The sequence below is a fragment of the Paroedura picta genome, chromosome 9, assembly GCF_049243985.1.
Source record: "Paroedura picta isolate Pp20150507F chromosome 9, Ppicta_v3.0, whole genome shotgun sequence".
Classification (NCBI taxonomy): domain Eukaryota; kingdom Metazoa; phylum Chordata; class Lepidosauria; order Squamata; family Gekkonidae; genus Paroedura; species Paroedura picta.
Genome location: NC_135377.1, coordinates 49,004,300 through 49,028,088, shown reverse-complemented (window position 1 = coordinate 49,028,088; position 23,789 = coordinate 49,004,300). Strand labels below are relative to the sequence as shown.

General features: G+C 39.0%; 1 protein-coding gene across 1 annotated transcript in view; it reads right to left on the bottom strand.

Moving 5' to 3' along the window:
* The window catches only part of PTPRM (protein tyrosine phosphatase receptor type M), a 525,104-nt gene that overhangs the window by 231,798 nt on the left and 269,517 nt on the right, over positions 1–23,789 (bottom strand). Inside the window, exons 8-10 of the mRNA XM_077352746.1 lie at positions 11,105–11,413; positions 7,179–7,288; positions 101–302 (exon numbers count right to left, since the gene is read on the bottom strand). Coding sequence (XP_077208861.1) covers positions 101–302; positions 7,179–7,288; positions 11,105–11,413 — 621 coding nt within the window. The remainder of the gene's footprint in view (positions 1–100; positions 303–7,178; positions 7,289–11,104; positions 11,414–23,789) is intronic.

Below are 23,789 nucleotides of genomic sequence, written 5' to 3'. Positions count from 1 at the left end.
AGATATACTACTTTCAAGTTATAAAATTCCAAGTAAACAACAAAATGAATATAATAGCTATTCATACTAAAAGAATAGCAGTGTTGAGTTTAAATAATACCTGATATCTTTGTAGTGAATTGGCTTGTGATGGGAGGTCCATAACCTTTGGCAGTACTGGCTCTTATGGTGAAAGAATATGTAGTCCCGGGATACAGACCAAAAAATAAATAGTGAGTTTCATTCCCATGCTTTAAAACTCGTCCACTTTGGTTGGATAAATCTATTTCTGGGTCAAAGGAGCTAACAGCCTTGTAGATGATCTACAAAAGAATAACATAGTTAAATGTCTTCAGCAGTTGGGACAAAGATTGCATTTTTACCTGGTAAACCCTTCTAATACGTGCACTGTCAGACATTTTATGATAAGTTATCTTACTGCTTTATGTGCTTCAAATCTGAAATGCATTGAAGAGAGACAGGCTCAGACAAAACTGTTAAGAGTTATTACTTTTATAGATACAGGGACTTAGAGGCAGCTAGATTACAACTATAAAGGCTATGGTTCAGGCTCACACTAGTACCTTTTAAGTTGTCAGTTTTTACATTGTAATTTTCTTTTCTAGACTGCATTATTGTTGACTTTGCACCAAAATATGACAAAAGCAGGTGTTCATTTTTCAAAATTATCTACTTATAATTGAAATTTGTACTAAAATAATAAATTTCTTTGGATTATAAGGAGAAATTTGTTACATTTTCATAAACATGCCTACAAATCAACTGTGACATAATAGGTCTATATAAGGTTATACTTAAAAATCTAGGCAGTTAGAATATTGTGGCAAGTTTCTGAAAAACTGAAATAGTCTACTGTAGGAAAATAAAGATATACTACATTTTCCTATAGATACATTTTATTTTCCATTAGAAGATCATCTATCTTTTATTCTATGTGTTGTTGTCAAATGCAATACATCACTTTCTAGTATAATATATACCACTCCACTTGTTTTTGTAGAGTGCATTTAGTTACATGTGACTGCTTATTACTCTCCTCTATTACCATGTTTAGCATCCCAAATGTTCTGCAGTAAATATCTTCCTCATATCTCTGTGAAGTAAGTCTTTAATATAAATCAGAACCAAAGGTGACATTAAAGCCAAATAGAAGGTTCATTGCTGAATCAGGATTTAAACCATAGCCTTTATGGTCCAACTCCAAATATATCATAAAAGTGCTGTACATGCCTGTTACAGGTCTGAAAATAGTTTGGTATAGTATATCTGATAGACAGTGGCTAAAGGATTTAATAAAAATGCATAAAATGGCTTAGATATGACAGAAGTAAAAACACACTCCCTCCATGAGAGTAATCATTTTAATTCACTAAAATGTACATTGTCAAATCTCTAGAAAAAATGATCCATCACATCAGTCTTCATTTCTTATCACTAGCTCTCTGTGAACAACACAAGACATGTAGAGTCAATACATACAGAAGGGGAACATGCATCTAAGAGCTGGTCCCAGTCCTTACTGTGCAACTACTAAGTCCAAGTTCTACATGCACAGAAGGTATACATATGTAGACTTCATTTCAGTGATCAGGATAGCAATGGTATGGGTTCTGATCACGAGGAGGCTTCCACATGTAGATGTCATGCTCACAAATTGGTGATCAGGCAAGGGGAGGGGGCAGCATTCTTGTACCCATTCCAACTCTGAGGTATTGATTTCTATGTTTCTGATGTCATTTGAATAGGGCTTCTATGGATGATGTTAAAGCAATTCTGATTGCCAATGTCAGAGTAATTGCACGCGTATTGTTTATGGCACATGTGCAATTTAACCATTTTTTAAAAGGCCAGCCAAAAAGATACACACTCAGTGGACTTAAGTAGCACACTAGCTATTTAGTTCATGTATGGGACAACCATATAGTCAGTGAAATGCAACACCTTATGTGAAATAGCAGTTTGTGTGTATGTGTGTGTGTGTGGGGGGGACCCAGTGCATAGCACATTTCTCAAGGTATAGTGTAATAAGAAAAGCCAGAGCAGCAATATTATATTGGATGCACAAAAGAAATCCCACCAAACAAGATAAAAAATGAACTTCCATGCTGAAAAAAAGGTAGGGAAAAGTCAAGGGAAGTCAGGTGCTTTTGCCATGTCCGTGTACTGAATAAATTAGAATATCCATCTTTAGTGTTTTCTAACTTGCTGGTTAGTATGAACATTAGCTTTTCTTCAAACCATTGTAACTTGAATAGTACAAACACAACTTTCAACAGAACCTACATTGATTTCAAGGTACTTTTTATACAGGTCAGGTGTTGGTTAAATTCAATTCAGCACTGACCCAGGGTAAACTCATAATTTACACAAGCTCTCCATTTCGACCTCTGGAATTAGAAAAGGCTACCAGTAAACTCGAAGCAAATCACAGTACACCAGGTTTAAAGGATGATACATATTGTTTCTGTGTTTCAAATAAATGAGTTTCCTGCTTGAGGCATTGTGAGCTCCAGTGGCTCAGTAGAATTTGCAGGGGGGGGGGTGTATTTTAAATTGGACATTTCATGTCATGGCATAGATTTTAAATGGCAATTACCACAATTTCTTTTCTCAATTAATTTTTTAAAAATATCAGAAGGATTTTATGTATTGGTGTCTGCTGCTATACCTTAGTCATTAGCTATACCTTAGCCTGTCCCTAAGACCTGCCATGCCAGTATAAATATGTTTTCAGAAGGAAGTATTCTAATTTATGGGCTCAGTGTCACTTAATGACCTCATACATAGTGCTGTAAGAGCAATGTGGGAGGGCAGTGGTAAGTTGTGATTAGAAGCCATGGGCAAATTATCAGGGTTGAAGCCCTGAAAATGCACTTTCTGTGGACTGCAAAGAGAATCTTTTACTCTATATCCATTATTCTTGCTTCAAAGTGGATGGAATCCATAGAGGAATCTACAAGGAGGTCTATTCAGTGATTTTTTTTTAAACTGTCACTCTCTTTAGAGGGATTTAGGTCCCTTGAGGCTGTTACCTGGGCTGAATCTGCATGGAGCTTTTATTCCTCTCCAGGATGATTCAGTCCCTGCCGTCTACACTGAATGCAATTTCCATTTTGATTTTGGGTGATTAAAATTTTTTTATCTGCAACAAGCATGATTGATCTGGAGTGACCTTACCTTTCCCCCACAATATCCTAGAGTGGATATAACACTCGATATTTGAAAAATCGGCATGAGTAAGCTGTCTGCTTTCCCTGAAATAACTTGTTGCTGCCTTGTGGCTTCAACACTATAACGAGGTAGTCTGTCCCTGACTGGTTGGGTGCCAGTTTAAATAATTCCTAGTTCCTGATTGCAAGTTTAATTTTTTTAAAGGTTTAAGGTGACTGTGTTCCAGAATCCACACTTCTCGCAGCAGAGATTTACTTCATTCTGTGAGAAGCTGCTGTTGTCTCATGTCAGCTCCCCACAAAATGCCCTGTCTCCCTCCCCCTCTGCCCGCTCAGCTGCCTGCCCGCTTACAGATTCAGCCCCTGTGAGGTAGGAGTGGCTGAGAGACCAGCATGGGAGGCAATTCTCTTAATTCTGGAGGATGAAATCAGGGGTCTTCATTTCTGCTCGTCACTGCTCCACCCATTTGCTTGCCCGCCCACTAACAGCCTTGTGCAGATAGGTTTCTGTTCAAGTCAGGGGGGAGGGGGAAGCACAAAAACTCAGTTTCAAATCGCTGTTAATTCAGCAGGATTGAAAGCAGAAAAAAAAAGCTCCGTTCAGATTCAGGCCTGGTCATCAACAAATAATCTCCATAAAGAGAGTGTTGTTCGCTGAAGTCTTCACAACCACTGTCTTCATTTTTTTAAAGGATACACGTCAATGACTGATTATGCACAGGCAGGGAAGGGCAGGCCGGCCCGTTCTTGACAGTGGGGCTAATTCCCACTTACACATGACGGTGGCACTGTTTGGGCCCCCTCCTGGCCCTGGCCTGCGATAAGGCCTCTGATGGTCCGCGACAAGGAAACACAGATTCTTCCATGTTCCCTTTCTTGCTGTGGCAGCTATCAGAAGGCCAGCCAGGCCAGGCTAGTGCATATGTGAAGAGCTGAGCTTTCAATGCTCAGCTCTTGTGCCCCTCCTATGATGTCCTTGCAGGGACACAAAACGTCCCATTGGCTTCATGGTGCTGCGAAGCTGAATGGTGCATTTTTACCCTCCCACGCAATGTGGTACCTCTATGTTCCTTGCCCTACTGCTGCTGCCACAAGGCACAGCAGAACCCACCTGCCCCGGATTTGTGCATGTGCACACACAGCTCCAGTGCAGACCGTGTGCATTGGGGGATTTCTTCCCCCATGTGTACACAGGATGTGGTGGGGCATGCTGCCCCACCACTAGGGATCGGCAGCAGCCTGGTGCAGCTCCTGCCATACATAATCGGTCAATGTGTTTATCGGTTCATGATGTATTTCATGAACAGATTTTCAAAAGTATCAGGAAAGGCAATGGTGAGGGGCTCAAACAAGCCCTGTTCCTATGTAATATCCTGCTAAATTTATTTTTTTCTTTTTGACCCTTCCAGATACTTCTAGAATTCTAACCACTTTAGAAAGAAGTTTAAGTGAAATTTCCGAGAGGAAAAGGGGTTTTGTGTAGCCTGCTCCTATTTTGTCTCCCAACAATTCTCCCTTTAGCAGGAAGCAAACAAGGTTGGATAGTTCAGAGAAGACTGATACTGTTTTAGTGATGGCAGAAGATTGGCTGCTACTTTTAGCCTCCTTGGAGAGGCTATCTTGAGGGATTCTGTTCTTAGGATCTTTGAGATGTGTTGTTGGAACTCTAGGTTTATAGAACATTCCCTGTTTATCCATGTTCATTTTGTGAGAATGGATGCTGGAATGTGTAGAGGATCTATGATCTTTCTGATTTGTACCATTTTTATTAGCTTACATTACCATCTGAGCTTGCCTTATGAAAGCCAGTGTTGTTTAGTGCAGTGGTCCCCAACCTTTTTATCACCGGGGACCGGTCAACGTGTGACAATTTTACTGAGGCCTGGGGGGGTGGTAGTCTTTTTCCAAGGGACATCGCCACTGCCCGCTTGCTTTCCCACCGGCACCCCTAATTTCCCACCACCCGCTGGATGGCACTGCTAACAAAAGCTGCACAGTGCCACGCCGAGGGGGAGCCCCAGCCATGGCGGTTGCAGTAGAGCACCAAAGGTGAGCTGGTGGCAGAGTGGCAGGACAGCCCCAGAGGCAGCAGCTGGGGAGGAGGACGAGGGGGAGCCACGGCCCAGTGCCAACTGATCCCTGGACCAGTCCCCGGACCGGGGGTTGGGGACCACTGGTTCAGTGGACTAGTTTGTTGGTTTACAATTTGGAGACCGAGGTTCAGAATCTTGGAAACTTGCTGAGTGGTTTTGGGCAAGTTACAAAGTCTAACCTACCTCAAAGGATTGTTGTTAGGGTTGCCAACCTCCAGTAGGCAGTTGGAGACTTCCTGGGATTACAAAGAGATCTGTTCACCTGGAGAAAATGGCTGTTTTGGAAAGTGAGCTCTATGGCATTATATCCCACCCTTCTCCAAAGGTCACCCTCTCAGGCTCTACTCTCAAAGTCTCTAGGTATTTCCCAATCCAGAGATGGCAACCTTAGTTGTTGTGAAGATAAAATGGAGGAGAGGTTGGTCAAGCTTAGTATTGTCTACACAGACTGGCATGGGCTCTTTAGCATTTGACAAAGAGGTCTTTACTCATTTATGTAGGAAGAAATGGACTGTGTAGTTACTTAATGCATATATCCTAGTCTCTCAGGGAAGAGTAGAGGAGTCACTAGGATAGAAAGGACACCTCCTGATCTTTCCTTCTGTCCATTCTGCTGCTGTTCTGCAGTCACCCAAAACACTATTCTCAGGAATGCCTTCTCTCCAGTCATTCCCTTCTTGCTCTCCTTTTGTTTACCAAGAAGGCTGGACATGCTTTCTGCAGTCTCTCTCCATCATAGCTTAGCTAGAAGCATTTACTCTGCCCTTCCTATCAAGTATGGAGTTCTCTTACAATAAAAAACTTCTATTTCTTTTCTAACATGCCGCATTGTGAACTTATTCCTCAAGCATCCAGAACAATTATTGTGCGAAGTTCAGCTGTGTTTTCAACCTAGTACCTAATTCTTTCAACTGAAAATATTGGGGGCAGAACCTGGAATCTTCTGCATGCCAAGCTGATGCTCTGTCAATGAGCCATGCCCCCTCAAGAGAATATAGAGCCTTTTATCACCAATCCCTTTTTTCGATAAGGTTTTATTTAGTCGTCTCCCAAGAAAATCATGATTCTGCAAGAGATTTAGCTCCTCATGTTCCATAATTATTCACTGCATCTGAGGATATGTCTTATGCTTATGGTAGACTGGCATTATGGAAGACTGGCATTTTCTGTCAAGCTCTGTAACATCTTCTGTTATAGTGAAGCTAATTTTTTTTCCCCAATTAAGTCTCTCACCCAGCTACAATTGTATTTAGTTTATTCTTCTGCTTTTGTTTACCCCTGGAATCTGCCTTGGTATAAACAGACAGACAAGTTTAATATGTGTTAAATACCAAGTCAAAGGAGAGGGCAAAGGTGCTTCCATAGGATGCCAAAGGCAGATGTAAACAGCATCAATTATTTACATCATAGGTGGCTAACACCCAGTGAATCTCAATGTTCTTAAAGCATTCTCTGACCTCTGTGCTGCTTATGTTTGCCTGGTGACAGGGCACAGCACCATTGGTGTTAGTCCTCTCTCATTCATAAACTAATACACTACCAGAATGAGGACAGGGACATTTCATTACAAGAGGGATTCTCCTGCCGAAATAGAAAAAGCCTCAAAAGTTACTGAATTATATGCCTACAGTAATTAATGCTATACATATTTAGTAAATGCAGAGTTTCTTATAAATTAGGTAGGAACAAACACTATGGAGGTAAAGACACATGATATATAAATAAAGCATAACATTTGTTCATGCTTCCTATATAAAAGGAATTAATCCAAAAGATCAATTATAGGGTAAATCTTGGTATTTTAAAAATCTACTTTACCTTAACATGTAAGATATACAGCAAAAAAAATTATGACAGACCAATCAATATTTTAAAGCAAGAGTGAAAAAACCCAAAAAGGTGCAAGTTAACATACCTCATATAATGTTATCACACCATATGTTTGTACTGGCTCTTTCCACTGAAGGAAAATCTTCTCTTCAAAAGTACTTCCTTGAATAGACTCAAGTGGCACGGCGCTTGGAACTAAAGGTTAGGAGAAAAAGATTTTTAGTTTTTTTGTATTGTAACTATATTGAGATCCACTGGAATATATTAAAGCCCTTGAAAAAATTGCAAAAATGATCTCCTCTGTTCACTCTTTTTATCCCTTTAGATGATTTTTTATATACGATATGATAGATAGATGTATTCTACATAAAAGAGAACAGTGAAACTTTGCATTGGGACAAACTAAATTCAGTGACCCATATATTTTTTTCAATTGAAAGGAGGGCAAAGTATCCTGAATTCCACTCAGTCTCACTAATTCTGAGTTTCAGTGAAACATTTCTTCTGTACGTGCAGACATATATTTGTAGCAATAGGAGGCTTGATAACTTTAGGATGCTGATTTCTGTTCCCAATTACAATACAAATAGTAAATTATCAAATTTTATATATATATATATATATATATATATATATATATATATATATGTGTGTGTGTGTGTGTGTGTGTGTGTGTGTGTGTGTGTGTCTTGTGGTTCACATTTTACAGTGCTAGAATTTTACTAGTCCTTACCCTACACCAGGGGTAGGCAAACCGTGGCCTTTCAGATGTCCATGGACTACAAATATGTGCCCATCGTGGGAATTGTAGTCCATGGACATCTGGAGGGCCACAGTTTGCCTACCCCTGCCCTATTCCTCTAGTAGGGATATGAAGCACAGAGGTGAACTTGCTGAGAAGATGAATTTTCTATATTCATCCTTTCTGGGGTGGAAAATGAAAATGGAATTGGGCATTACTGTACCAGAGTAGGGATTTGCATAACTTTTCCCTATTCTCTAATTACTAGAAAAGAAACTCATGCCATTGTTGCAAAGAAAGAGAAAAACTTGCCCAAAAAGGCATGTATTCTGCCTTTCTGGCTCAAATGGGACGAATGAAGCTTACAATGAAAAAGCCAAAGTACAATAAACATGAAATAATTTAGGAACAAATATTAAATATCAGCAGACATGTATATTTGTTCATTACTCTCCCATTTAGAACATTATTAAGCCAACTAAGATTTCCCCCTAAAGTTCATTTCCATTTAATGGCATATATAATGTTTAAAAAATGAGCATTGTGAATAAGCCTTTAACAGTATAGTTGATGCTGTTTGTTCTGAAATTAGGGGTCTTTCTTGTGGAGCAGATCAACTGCATCCACGGGCACCTCTTTAAAAGCTACTCCCCCTTGCACAAGTAGAAGCGTTTTCTACTCATTGTTTCTTTAATTAAAACTCAGTTGGAATGTAATATATACAACTTTGTTACACAGTATTAAAAATTCTATTAAATATCCCTTTTCAAACTTTTAAAGTTAAATATTAATTTCTGATGTAAAGGAAAATAGAGGAAAACTGATAATTCCAAGGCAAGCAATATAAAAATATAAAAAACAATCCTATATATTCAGTGAATTATGACTTAATTACAATGAACCCTACAATATGTACAGTTCCTTGTCATAAAGAAATCATAGTTTCCAGCAATTCCTAACGTATCCCTTGTTGTTTCTGGGTTGTGTCCAGAAATGATATAGTGACACTGGAGTCATGGCCCCCATCTCCCTGTCCCAAACCCTTCTACCAATTGCTTGGTGTGGCAACCTTTGCCATTGCCTTTATTTCTATCAAAGTTCTAGGTAGGGGACACCCAATGAAACTTCCCTAATATTGTACAGAATTATGCATTTTTCTTCAAATTAAGGATATTTTTGGGTATCTTTGAATGAGGGACACATTAGTTTTATAGCAAAATACATTGCCTCTGAGCACACACAAATGGTTTTAAATTTATCTCAAGACTTTATATTTATCTGAAAAAACTATATGTTATTGAAACCAATAAATGCTCTTTCACTCAGAAAAATACATGAATTAGAAAACAGGAGACTTGATTTAAATCAATAATTTAATTTTGTTTGTTTTTCCTTGGGAATTGAAATTATACTTTGTATTACTGGTTAATATAGCCTTGATATAAATAAATCCACTCTACTAAAGAAAAGATATATTTTCCGTTCTAGCCCTATATGGAGTTTTCACTGATTTTCTACAGGTAATAGTACAGAAACAGTAAAACAAGTTAAGTCTAATTTTTTTGCACTGTATTAAAGACTCATTCATGTATTATATGACTTACAGCAGCCATTACTGCTGTAGAGGAGGTTTAGCACTGAAGGCAAAAAGGTAGGAAATTGGTGACATGGGAAATGAGCAATACATCCAGTGCAAAAATAAGGAAACATTTTCCAGAGAAGATCTGCACAGTAGCTCATTCACAGTGCATTACCACAAGTTAAGAATATTTCAATGTTCAAAATAATTACAGGTATAAGATATCTGCCAGGGATTTATCAAGCTATAAAGCATCATCAACAAATAGACATTTTGCCATTCTTACATTCTATATGTTAAGACTAAAATTTTAAAGTAGCAACTGGCTTCATGCTGACACAATAATGTCTTTTGCCCAACGGGTTCATTTAACAACATGGTTAACAACCATGCAGCTGACATACTTCTATGGAGCTCGAGCAGAATCTGTGTGGTTGCTTTCAATACTGTTAAAGCAACCCAGTAGGACAGAAGCCTTTAGACATTCTTTTGTCATTATGAGAGCAACGGTGGCAGAAGTTGCAGCCATGTTGGTATTTTGGATTTTGAAAAGGAGGCTATATGAATATTTTTGTTGTTTGTGCTATGGATTCTGAGATTTCAAATCTTGTGCTATTATGGCTGACAAAATATTTTAAAAGACTAATAGATTTAAAAAGTAATGCTGTACCTGTTATTTCAAATAATTTCTATAAATTATACAAAATTTCTTCCCATATTGAATGCATGAGTTAAAAATTACATTTGCCTTTGAAAAGATTCTACAGTTCTTTTCTAAAGATTCTTCAGCACCCTCTTTTAAACACAATATGCACCTTCTTGCACAACTGGTATGGAGATTTGGGCTGGGTTGTCATCAATATGCTGATGACACCCAGCTCTTCCTCCTGATGGATGGCCACCCTGACTCTCCCCTAGAAGCATTAGCCAGCTGCCTGGAAGCAGTGACGAGATAGCTCAGTCTGAGTTATCTCAAGCTTTCAAAGACGGATGTCCTGTGGTTGGGCATGACCCTCGATGCTTCCCTCACAATGGAAGCCCAGGTCATAAAAGTAGCGCGACTGGCATTTTACCATCTCCACCAAGCCAAACTACTAGCACCCTACTTGGCCCTGGAACACCTAGCCACAGTGATCCATGCAACAGTCACCTCTAGACTGGACTTTTGTAATTCACTAAGTTCCATGTACTGTATTCTATGTGCCATGTAAACCACCCTGAGCCTCAGGGAAGGGCAGTATATAAATATAATAATAAAATTTAAAAATATATAACTTAGCGTTGAAATAGAGCTATTTGTGAATAAGTTGGCTGGATGGCTGGGAAAACGTCTCCACTGGTTTTTCAAAGGATCCAATGAAATGGGGTGAAATTGTTCATTCATACATTGAGCAATTCTCTACTTCTTAGTTGGCTGTGTGGTGTTGTCCCACAGATAAATGTAACTGGCTACACAGAGTTGTGATATCAGGTTCACAGGGTGAATTTATTATTTTAAAATAATCGGCTATCAAAGCATCAGCAGATTAGGCAATAATTCACATGTCAAATCTCAGCATCCTTTAAAACTGGACCACTCTCCTCCATGCAACAACATTTCAATATGACTTCCAAATATAACCATTGCTAAATATATTTCTATTCATAATAAATGTGTTCAGTCAAAAAAACAAAAAACTTTAAAACTTACCATCTTCATCTGTCTGTACCACGATCTCTTGGCTTTCTTTCCGTCCTTCAGGGTTCATAAGAATGAGTTTTACACTGACATTAGTATACGGAGATAGATTAATAATGGTATGCTGAGGATGTGAATTGTCAGTATCCCAGCTCATTTCTTCTCTGACTTGTTCTTGTCCCCCACTTTGGTAGCGGTAATGGACTGTGAGGTTGTACCTATGGCAACGAGTTACATTATAGCCAAAAGGCTCCCAGGTGATAGTGATTTGCCGGGATTTAATATCTACGACCTCCAGCTTTCTTGGACCTCGCACAGGATCTGTAAAAATAAGGAAATTAATTTTAATGGAAGTACTTATAGACACTACATTCTGAATACATATCTGGCATTTGGCTGTGAGGTTATATACTTTTAAGAAGACCATATATTTGCATGCATTTATAGGTCAGTATGTACTAACCAGAAGAAGATGAATAAAATTAGCATGACAACTTCATTAAAAGTAGTGTAATAATGATACAAGAGATGAAGAAAAGGAACACAGGTTTTGATGCACAGATCTTATGTACATGTACTATCAGCTTTAGCAATGTACAGGTACTATCAGCTTTAGCAAAAATTAGACCCACCTACTGGATTAAATTTCTCAACTGGCTCTTAGGAGATGTATGCAGATATTTAATCCAGCATAGATCACAGTGTACAAAGCTTTGAATACTGGACAAGTAGATTTTTTCCTGCATACATAGCACAGATAGTATTCCATTTATTTGGGCTCCTTATATCAGCTGAAGATACCAACCATATATAACAAAGTCATAGTCTGGCACAACTGCAAGCAATAAAAATGTTCTTATGACTGTTCTAGACTGACTCCAAACTCTGCCATAAAAACAAATTTATTTTCCTATTCTTATTGATTAAATCAATATGAGATCACAATGGGATATTCAACAAAGACATATTATAGAATGGGCTAGAACTTGCTTACATGTCTAGTAAAATACTCAGAAGACTGTCACCAGTGAAACTATTTAACAGATTTAGCGATAATTTGATTTTTATTTCATATGAGAGCCCTCAACAAGATAAAAGACAATGACTAGTTTTATCTACTGCTTCGCTAGTTGAAATGCCAAGTAAAGTTTTAATGAGCTAGAAAGTTCTTATATATAAATAGATTAATATGCATCTTCTGGCTCATGTTTATTAATCAACATATCTTTGCCAAGCATATTTTAAACATTTGCCACAAGATTCCATCACACTTGGCTTCTAATAATTCTCTGCAAGCTTGCAATATTGTTCAAAGATGTTATTCATTTTACCTTAAGCTTGCAAAAAAAATTTGAAAGGTACATAGTCTTCAAAAGCCATTGCTCTTATTTCCATAGTTCTATATCCCTCAATGTTGCTCAAAAGTTTTGAAACCAAGCCTTTCTAAATTTACAGTACTTTTCAGGATTACTCACTCACATACCAATGGTAATTATATATGGGGCAAATGTTGCCAGGAAAATTCATGACTGAGGAACAGCTCTCCTCTCTTGTCTTGTTCCTTGACTCTGATTCCTCTAATCAACCACTAGCAATAGAACTGTGGAAAAGAATATCTTTCATCACCCTAGCTCTGAAAATGCAAAGTGTGTGCGGGGAGGAAAACTAAGACAAGAGAGAGGTGCTGTCAGTGAATCTTGTAATGAATGAATTTGATGGGTAACTGAGCAGTAGTTACCAGTTGTGATGGACCTCTCCCTGAAAGATGGAATGTTGGAGAGAGACAGTTGAAAAATAGCAGTTGAAAGGAGTTGGGAGTTGGCTGCTGGGGAGTTGAGAGGGAAAATAAGATGTATGATTGGGTGAAGCTGAGGCAAAGATCATCTTAAAGCTAGCTGACATTAAAAAAGTAAATTCGTAACCAAAGATCCAATACTGCAACAAGGAAACAGTTCAAAAGTTCAAGGGGAAAGAAATGTTGTTACCTATGCTTTATTTTCTTCAGTGCTATGTTCAAACCACAAATAAAAGTGAACTTCTTGTTTAACCCTGTGGGCTTTGTCTCAAGAAAAGAAACACACAAACAAAATCTCTCTCTCTCTCTCACTTTGTATATGGATATGTATAGATGGTAACAGTGATGAATGGAATAGTGTTTAGCCCCAATTCCAATAATCCTATGAAGTGTTTGAGTGAGGACCTGTTATTAAAGGGTGGCTGGACTACCCTGTCTAATGATATCTGAGTGGGTATGAGAGAGGACCTGAGATTTGAAATGATCGTGTCTGTCTGTATATTTTAATAAAGACAAGAGTGGTAGCCATGTATGAATGCCTGATCTATGTGTAACCTGGAGCCTGTGAGAGGGAGATTTTTAGGGGTGTGGAAAAGGAGTGTCACACCAGCATCTTCTGTGACTTCAGAGAAAAGGGGGTGGTAAGAAAGCTGGTTAGAACTCATCATGTATAGGAGGGGAGTGCTAGCTATTGCCTGTAGAATGTAATAAGAGAACTTCTCCATCCATTTGTCCAATTTAGTGTAAAGGCTTGATGGGAAGGAAGAGATGTAAAATGAGGTGATGGGGACTGTCTTCCTACGTTAAGGATTCCCAGGAATGGAGTATCATTTTCAAGGCATGCTTGCGTCACACCTCTTCAACGTTTGTGATTCCATTACTTTCTTATTCTGTGTTTGTGGGACAATAACTTGATAGTTCATTCCACTCAAGTATTCAAACTAATATAAACCTGTACAGAAAACAAATATATTGTTGTTCTAAAGAAAGGAGTTTTTGTTAATCCAGATAGTCTTGATTAACAAGTACAGTCTTCCATTTTGTAACAAGTGAAAAAATCTCAGTAAAACAACCACAAGCACAAACTACATATCTGAGCTGTACAAATTTTAGTTGAGCAAATGTAAAACAAACCAAAAATGTTATACTAGATTCTTCCTACATGTCATTCTTTTTCTCCTACACAGCATGGCATGGAAATCCAATTCTCCAGTCTAAAGAGAAACCAGGTGCATGGGAATCCTAATGCACCTAGTTTGTTGCATGAGGTGAACCACTGTCTTAAAATACACCAACATTTAATGAATGATCAGGTTAGTAAGAAGAGTGACTTTGCCATACTAATCGCAATGAATGCCACATTCATTAGGCTTGCCAAAATAGGTTGACACATTACAGCAACCATTTTGCATACTGCACGTAAATCTCAGAGACCTTGATAATATGGCAATTAGTTATGTTTTCAGAACCAATGCATTCATTTTCTTCTCACTTAGTAAGCTTCTGTTGTAGAAGATTGTAGAGCTGTATCCCTCTACTTTAACAGCTGCTTGAATAAGGCATTCAATGGTCAGCACCATGCTGGGCTATTATGATAGGCCCTGATGGCATGAATCATGTGGCATCCTGGGCTCACTGACTCATGATAAGAGAAGAGGATTGCTTTTTGAAAGAGAACAGCGAATGTCATGCTTGAAGCTTAGTGAGATAGTCCATTGCTATCCCCCTGACAACACTTGACGTATTTTTCAGAATGTTCTGTTTCTGCCATTTTTAGGTAGGTATCACACAGTGAAGTCTGGCAATTGCACTTGTGACCTTAGGGACTGGCAAGTCCAGCTCTAGCCCCTGGCAGTTCAGCTTCCTATTTAATCAGAGTTCCCAGTTTCTTCCACATTTAGCTGTGTCTTCCAGAAAGCACAGAGCAAAAAATGGACTGATAGGATCAATTTCTATTGCAGGTTCAATTCAAGGCTCATTTCTTTGGAACTTCATACTTTATCTCCTATTACAACCACTGTGTTATTTTCAGAAATTCAATTTCAGAATATGTGAGAGACATTTAAGTGTAATTTTAGGATCCTGTCATTGATAATCAAAATCTTGGGTTGGAAGCAAAGCTCATGCTGCAAGGGATTTTTTTTTTTTTTGCCTCTCCTGCTTTATCATGGGCTGCAGACGGGAAAGGGAATAGATTTAAAAAATATGGTAGGCTTTTCATTTATAGCTCATATACTGCCTCATGAAATAGGATTTAAGTCTTTACTAGCACTAGTAGGTCTTATAACAAAACATCTGCATCTTAGAAAAGCAATGGAATGATTTTTTAAAAGTGTATTCAAATGTTCTAACAACTCTTAATACAAATCACTTGTAATAGAAGAAATTTATTTTAAAATATTCAGCGAACTATTTTCAAAAGCTAAATAAGTGATCAGGATGTTGTGATCAGAAGCACCCAAGATTTTGGAAGAGTGATGGAGAAATCTTCTGGGATTTGTATTCAATTTTAAGCTGGAGAACAGCTCCAGAGTCCTATACTTTAAGAGGCAAGTTCATATAAATGCAGCCCTATTCCTAAAACTGACTCCCTGTTCATGCACTGATCTCAAAAACCCATGATAGAAGCACTACCACTCCTCTGTGGTTTCTCTCTTTTAGTATTTCTGGCACAGATATGTTCACTGGCCAAAGCAAAAGGTCCCAGGGATCAGGACTCTTACATGTCTACCTTCACTTAATATCTTAATACTATAATGAATCATGCATCAGCAGTAAGTACCTTTGTGATTCAGTGATACAACACTATCTACAGCAGGGATTCCTAACATGGGGTCCGCAGACCACCAGGGGTCCATAGGAGCTCCGGAGGGGGCCATCAGCCTTTCTCCTCCTGCCTTTATGGCCTTCCCCTCTTTAATTTATGGATAAGCTAGGGAATTGCCACTTTCATTGCTCTCCCTTCCCCCTCCTACGCATGAATGAGGTCTCTCATGGTTTCTGTGTCTGGCAGAAGGTGAAGCCTGTATGCCTACTTCTGCCTTAAACCACTTCCTGTGGATCCCCCACAGTCCTCCTTGAGCTGCCTATTAACGTGGGTGGGTGGTGATGTCATTTCCGGTGACAAATCACTTCCAGGAGGGAAGGGACTGACATCATGTCCAGGACTCCTTGAAGACTCAAATTATTTCAGTGACTCCTCAATGGTTAAAAAATTGAAAAAGGCTGATCTACAGGATTAGAAGTGGTAAAGAAATAGACTGGTAGCCCAAATAGGGGTGGAAATCATAAAATTAAATGATAGAAACCATGCAATGAATTTGCTAGCAGGTTGTGAGATGGATTCCAACCATCAGGGATCTGAATTATTCTACATGGACAGGTTTCAGATAAGTGTGTGTGTGCATGCACACATTCATGGGGAGTAAAACTGGCAGAAAGAGAAGAGAAGAAAGAGAGAAAACGAGATAGTCTTGAGGGACAAGTTGAAAGTCAAACAGTGATGAAAGGGTTTGGGTAATTAAGAAGTAAATGCTTCCAAAAGAAAGATGGGGGCTCGACAGTGTGTGTCAGATGGGGGCTTGACAGTTCATGTCATGATAGCCAAGAATGGAAACATACTATAAGGCAAAAAGTACAGTGACATCTACAGTAGCATATTGGCTGAGAGGATAACCTGATCCACCGATCACCAGCTAAAAGGATAAAAAGAAGAAAAAGAAGACATGAACTAATTGCTGATCTACAGTTATTTGTTTTTAAGCTCTCCACCACTTAAAACAGTGTCTTCCTCCTTGGAATGCTCTGAGAAGCCATTGGCCAGTAGGTCCAAATTTAAAGGAAAACAATCCTCCAATAGTCAATGATCAAGTCAAAAAAGACTTATACCATCATATGTCCTTTCTCTTCCACCCTCATATTCAATGGTATTATTTTGAAGTTAAATTACGACGAAGCCAAAAGCATGGTCAAACAGAGAGTGTTTGACATGGAAAGACAGCAAGACCTAAGAAAGTAGCCCCATTTTAGAGTCCTGGTAGAAAGGAGGTATATTATGTCACCGGCCCCTTACTTATAGTTTCTTCAGCTCCATCCCAATAGAAGGGCTTTAGCACTGACTAGATGTGAAACCCTACCTACAGCCATTCTTGATGGCAAGTATTAGAGAATCCCGGGAGAGAGAGAATCTACAGGGCATGTTCTCCTTTGCTATCCCTACCATAGAGCCAAGGGCTAAGTTTATCCTTCCACAAAAGCTTTAAATTTTTTGCGTCTGAATTTAACTCTTGTACCAAAATTGCAGCTTGATATTTTGCTGTAAATATTCTCTTCTCTGTATCCAGGAAAACTTCTGCTAGAAGCATTTTTTATGATATCTTATTTTATGATATCTATTAATACACAGATCTCTAAATCCTTTTCTATATTTTATTGTATTTAGTAAGTCCTGAAATATTTGTATAGTGATTCTTTTCTGTTTACACTCAAAACTGATCCTTTAGGAGGATTTTTTGCGATTGAAAGAAACTAAAATGTCCCACAGAAGTTTGTTATGTTTTATGTAGCTTGATTTTAAATTTATTCTGTACCTTTTCCATCCAGAAACTGCATTCCAGCATCACCATGAAATATGCTATAGGCTGAAATCACATTCCATTGTTTTTGTTTTTTGGATGCATGAGCCATTTTTTCCAGTGCAGTCAAAACCTGCAGGTCACCTAGTGCCTCTGCACAGGTTTATCATTTTAGACTCAGGTGTATGGCAGATGGTTCCCAGACAAAACTCAAAGCCCAGGCCGCCACGCGCCAGTCTCATGAAGGAGAGCGGAGGCAGTGAAGCAGTGGCCAGGCGGTGGGGAGGCGGCAGAGGTGAGCCACAAGGCCATGCTTTTTTGGGGGGGGAAGGCAGTGGAGGAAGGCAGCTCTGTGCATGCGTGTTTGCGCAACTCTGCACATGCGCAGTGCCGGGCCTCCCTCTCCCCCCCCCCACAGACCGGTCCCCAGCCTTTAAAAGGTTGGGGGCCACTGCTTTAGAGGGAATAAATCATTTAACTAGGTATACTGCAAATTTTGACCAAAACATTATTGCTAGGCTACTTTACCTTGCTCAGCTTCTGTGATTATGTGAGGCAATTGACTGAGGCAACTCAATGATTAATCTCAAAGTAGGAGCTCTGTGCTCCTATAGTAGCCATTTATATAACGTCATATTGCTGCAGTTTCAGTTGTCTCTGAACTGGTTGCTGCAGTTGCCTTCAATTTGTAAAAATTTTTTTAACCTTGATGCTATTTGTACCATAGAGTGAAATAGCCCTGGTGCCACAGGAGGAATAAAACCCAGCTCTCCATAATAGAAGCTGCTGCTTTTAACCACCACACCAAACTTCGTCGTTGTCAACATCAATATATTTCTAACCCACCACTCTTGGCGTACTGGCTCATGGCAGGTTACAGTATAAAAAAAATCCACAACAATAACCCCATGAAAACCACACAGAATAATACAAAAAAGAAAAAAGAAAAGAAAAGAAAAAAAACAAAACATGCCAAACGGACATGACTGAATACATCATCTGGTCCCATCCAAACAACTCACTGAATGATCAGTTTTCTATATACTGGGTCTGAGTTGGAACTGGCAATTGCCAAAGCATGTCTAATTTTAAATGAGTGAAATTTCTAACAACCAGTAAACAACCAGTAAATAAAGTTCTTAAAATATTTCACTAAGCATCCATTTTTAATCTTAAATTATTTATATAGTATCAGACAAAGTGAGGTGACCTATAAAAGTGTTTTGAGTATTCCTAACCCAACCAGAAATTATGTTTATAGGAAATTAGTAATCCTTCCAACTTGATCTGTAATTAATTTTCAATGGCCCACTAACAGGATATCTAGTACTTTTCAGCCTTTTAACTATAACCGCTTTTCTATCTGTGCATGTCTCTGTGTTTGGGTGTGTACATGTGTGATCTTATCAAATCATGGGTTCTCCCTAGTTAGTATTTGAATGGGAGACCACCCAGGTATACCAGAGTTAGGAGGCCAAAGGCATTTCTTTTGGAGTTCTATCAGTTCAGATCAGAACTACCCAGAAAGCGACACAGCTTAAAATTGAACCTATGTTATCTTATTTACTCATCTATATGATTGCTGATATTTCATAACTGTATTATATAATGTGAGCTTTATATATTCTAATATACTTTAATAGGAAGAATCAGTTGTTTCATGCTTTCAAATAACTTCAACTACTTGCTTAGCTCTCCTAAATGGAAAGCAAACTTTACCAAGAAAAAGTTATATGAATATAAACAAAATTATATTCCAAATTTGAGAGACATTTCAGTTGCTTGTTTAAAATGACATACCTAGCTATTCAGAACTCACTTTGTAATAACCCCTTTCATTCCCAAATCTACTTAGCCAGCATCCAGAAGCAAGCAAAATGCTGGTAATAGTTTTTACAACCACACATTAGTTTTACATTTCATGACAGGCTAATTCTAGAGAATTCCAAAGACAGACAAGTATGTGTTCTTACAATTTTCTTTCTTGGGCTTGAAGGAAATGTGAATCTAACTGATAAGTGGGGGAAAATATGGGAGTGAAGATATGTATTTTTACATTGCATGCTTATGTCACTGTCACTTTACCCTAAATGCATTCCAGGTGCTGTGATGAAAATGCAAATCTGGAAGAAAAACATGTTTCCGGTAATTATCCCTGCGTATAGATTAAGTATAGCACAATTAAGAGCTTACTCAACTTTTTTGATTTTTTAAGTCTTCCTAATAGATATGAGGACAAAATCTATGTCATCAACAACTTCCATGAGAATAATAGAAGGATTCTGGTTTCTACGGCAAGGTTTCTTAAATACAGCCATATTAGTCACACTTTCTACCCACAAAGACTTCAGCTACATGTGGAGAAAGGGCAGATACGAAAAGAGATAGATCAAATACGTGGAAGCAGCAGGATCAAGCCTACAGCAAGTGTGAGAAGAAATTAGAAAAACATGACTTTCTCTATTCATTTACTAATTTATTTGATTCATTTTCAACAGAAAGGGGGGGTACGGGGATTAATGGCCAATTTCTGTGGTGGTTGTGGTTGTCAAACTTTGTGACAATCATTTTAGAAGTTTTCTCACAATACACAAGATGAGTCTAGACATAAAAGATAAATCATGTCTTGAATTTTAGCAAGCTTTGAAAGACTCCAGGAAAGTGTCCTCTTTTGACTTTCCCTTCCCTCATGTGTGGCTGAACTATTGAAGGATTGCACTGAGAGATGGCAGTGCATTGCTGAAACAGCTTACAAAAGTCAAATTTCTCTTTCTTTTCATTCACCAAGTTTAATTTGGAGCAGAATTGCTAGCTGATGCGGCTGGGGAAATGGCACCACACTGGTAGGATGACAATACTGGAAGTGATTCCAGGATTTAGTCAAAACTCTATGGCAGTGGTCCGCAACCTTTTAAAGGCTGCGGACTGGCAGCGGTGGGGAGGGTAATCGCCCGGCCGTGCATGCATGGCTGCGTATGTGCAATGCACATGCGTGGCCGCAAACATGCATGTATGGAACTCCCTCCACAAAATCTTGACACTTCATGCTGTTAGAAGATATATTGTATTTTTTTTCCTGTATGCTGCTGCTGCTACTTTATGTCAGTTTTAGTGTTATGTATTTTATTGTATATTTTTAAATGTTGTAAGCTGCCATAAGCTGGTGATCCTGGGAGTGGTTGCATAGAAGGCCAAATAAATAAACAAACAATAAAATATCATGTTATATGGTAAAAGGTTTCAAGATTACCATAAAAATTGTTTTACTAATCTCCACAAGAAACATGGGTTTTGTTTGTTCAGTATCCTCCCAGAGAGTAACTGATTAGAAATTACTTATATAAAATTTTTTTTCATATATTTTCATTTAGATAGATAGATAGATGATAGATAGATAGATCTAAATTGAGAATTTTATACATCACTTTTGCAGAACCCAAGGGACAAGACTACAAGATTATATAAATCTGAAAGAGGAAATGCCACCAATTAATGCTGCTTAATTTCTACGTATACTTTATTTTAAAATCCTCCTAATCTGATATGTGCAACCAAGTTTAACAAAGTCCTGCAGCGTGGAATATAGACCAAATAACATTCAAAATTGATAATAAATTGATTGTATTACTTGGATTACTTTGACAAAATGAAGTTTAATATATTTGTATATTACAGGCTAGCGCAAGAAAGACTGATTCTGTCAGGTCTTGGAATCTAATTTGGAAAAGCGACCTCCAAGGAATACCTGGGTCATGGCTCAGGAGCAGGCAAAGGTAATCCACCTCCAAACAACCATTTTTTAGCAGTCAGATAATCTTGGGGTCTCCTAGCTATATTACAAACATGCCAGACGATAACTAAATAAATACTAAATAGATACTTAACTGTAAATACATACTGGCCAACCCCAAAGAGATCGCAGAAACCTTGAACCAGTGTCCAGAAAGTTTTTATGTAGATGTGGGCTGATAATCTGAAGATTAATCCTGACAAAATAGAAGAGTTACTTATAAACCCAGAATTTAAAGTGTTACCAATTCTTAATGGGGATGCACTACCCTTGAGGGTACAGTTTGGACTTGGACCTACTTCTGAATAAGCAGGTAGCAGTTGTGATTAGGCCCAATTATGAACTGGCGAGAATGCCCAAGATGGCGGTGACAGGATTTCAGGGAAAATCCCCAATTATGCTTGGTGTTGCCGCCATCCCAGCCCCGGCTCAACCCAGGCCCTCGGAAGACCCACATTAAGGAAACATGGATTCTTCTGCGTTCCTGAGTATGCTGCATGCGCAGGTGAGGGCTAGGTTGGGCTAGCCGTGCATAATTGGAGGAGCTGGGCTTTTGGCCTGTCTCCTCCTCCAACCTAGTGTGCCCCTGCAGAGATGCCTCTTGCCCCTGCAAGCTTCAGAGGCATCCCCCCCCCCCATGGTGGGAGAGCAGCATGATTCTCCTCACCATCGTTCAGCAGGGGCCCCATGCCCCAAAACCACTCCACCGCCGCTGCGGAGCGCTCCGTCAATTCCAGCCCCACATTGTGTATGAAGGACCGTTGCTTCAGGGTAACCAGCGTGCACCAGTGAGCATATGCAGGGAACAGCGGGGCTTTTTGCCCTGCCGCAGCAGAACAGCAGTAGCCCAGAGCAGAACAGAACAGCAGCTGCACAGTGCCACGCCGAGGGGGATCCCCAGCCATAGCGGCCGCCAGAGAGCACCAAAGGTGAACTGGCAGCAGAATGGCAGGGTAGCCCCCGAGGAAGCAGCTGGGGAGGAGGACGAGGAGGAACCGCGGCCTGGTATGACTGATCCACGGACCGGTCCCAGTGCCCGGACCGGGCGTTGGGGACCACTGGACTAGATAATGTAGCCAAGCTACAGATAATCTCTGTATTTTATTGTTAATTTGAGAATAAATCTCTTCAATTCTATGTTACTAGTCTATCTAATTCAGATGAAATTAACTACTTGTTTCTTCCCTTTGTCCTCAGTTTAACAAAGGAGACCTGCCTGTGCTGTCCAAACATGAAACCTGAGGCAGTCTTTGTCTCTTAGAGCACAATTAGATTGGATGTAAGAGATCCTTGATAGCAACAATCACAAGGCCACCTAATTTGAACTGGGATGTGATACAGTAGACAAGGTAAGGTTTAACCCTCCCCACTGCTATTTGTTATTCCTAATTACCTCAGCAAGAAGCAGTTAGGTGGAAGAGACAGAAAAGATTGCCATGTCCCAACCTACAGTTCCTCTCTACATCAGGCTTCCCACACTGGGTTTTAAATAAAGTTAAATGCATCAGAAGGTCTCTAACAGGATTATTCATCCAGACTTAATAGCCACCAGCTGTTAGGTCTGGAAAGGAAAAAGACAGGTTGCCCTGCCTCTCCAAATCTGGTGGCTTTTAAATAAAGTTTAAAAAATCAAGAGTTCCATAAGAGGATCAGTCATCTTCTTTCAGCCTTCAGAATAAGGTGACCAGATTGTCCCACTTTTGGAGGGACATCTGGGGGCACCTGGCAAGTATTTATGTTGAAATTAAAAAATATATATTACAATACTATTTTTGCGTTCTATGAAAAATTTTGTTGCTCCATATAGACCAAATTTTTAATCAAGAATCCTCCTGGTCAATGGTGCCTCACTTTACCAATGTTAAAATCTGGTCAACTTACTTAAGTATCAATAAAACTTGTACATAAATGTATACAGAATTTCAGCAAAATCTTTGCATGTGAAAAGTACACATGATGTACTGCCAGCCCGAGTGCAGAAAAGGAAATTAGCAGATGGAAATGGGTGAACCTGTGTATTATTAACACAGGAGTGGGGTGGTAGGCTTTATTTATTTAGGCTTTCATATCCTGCTTCTCTCTCTAATGTGGATACAAAGCGGCTTATAAAAATATCCACAATTCAAATAAACATATGGGGAACAAATATAATGGATTGCCAAAAAGATAAATGAATATAGATCAGATCAATCTTGAATGCTTTCTAGAAACTAAAATGACTCAAACAGGCTGTCATACTTTGGTCACAGTATGAGAAGACAAGAGTTATTAGAAAAGGCAACAGTGCTGGGAAAAGTTGAAGGCAGGAAGAAAAGAGGAAGACCCAAAATAAGCCATATATATAAGCCACTTCATAGTCTTCAAGACGAGTCAGGCTGCTAATGATAGGATGCTATGGAGGTTATTAGTTTATAGGTTCTTCATTATGTTGGAAGCAATTTGATGGAACTTTACACACATACATACAGCCATTTAACCCTTGGCTTCAAATGGCATATACAAATATGACAAATTTCATTTTTGAAAAAAAATGCACTT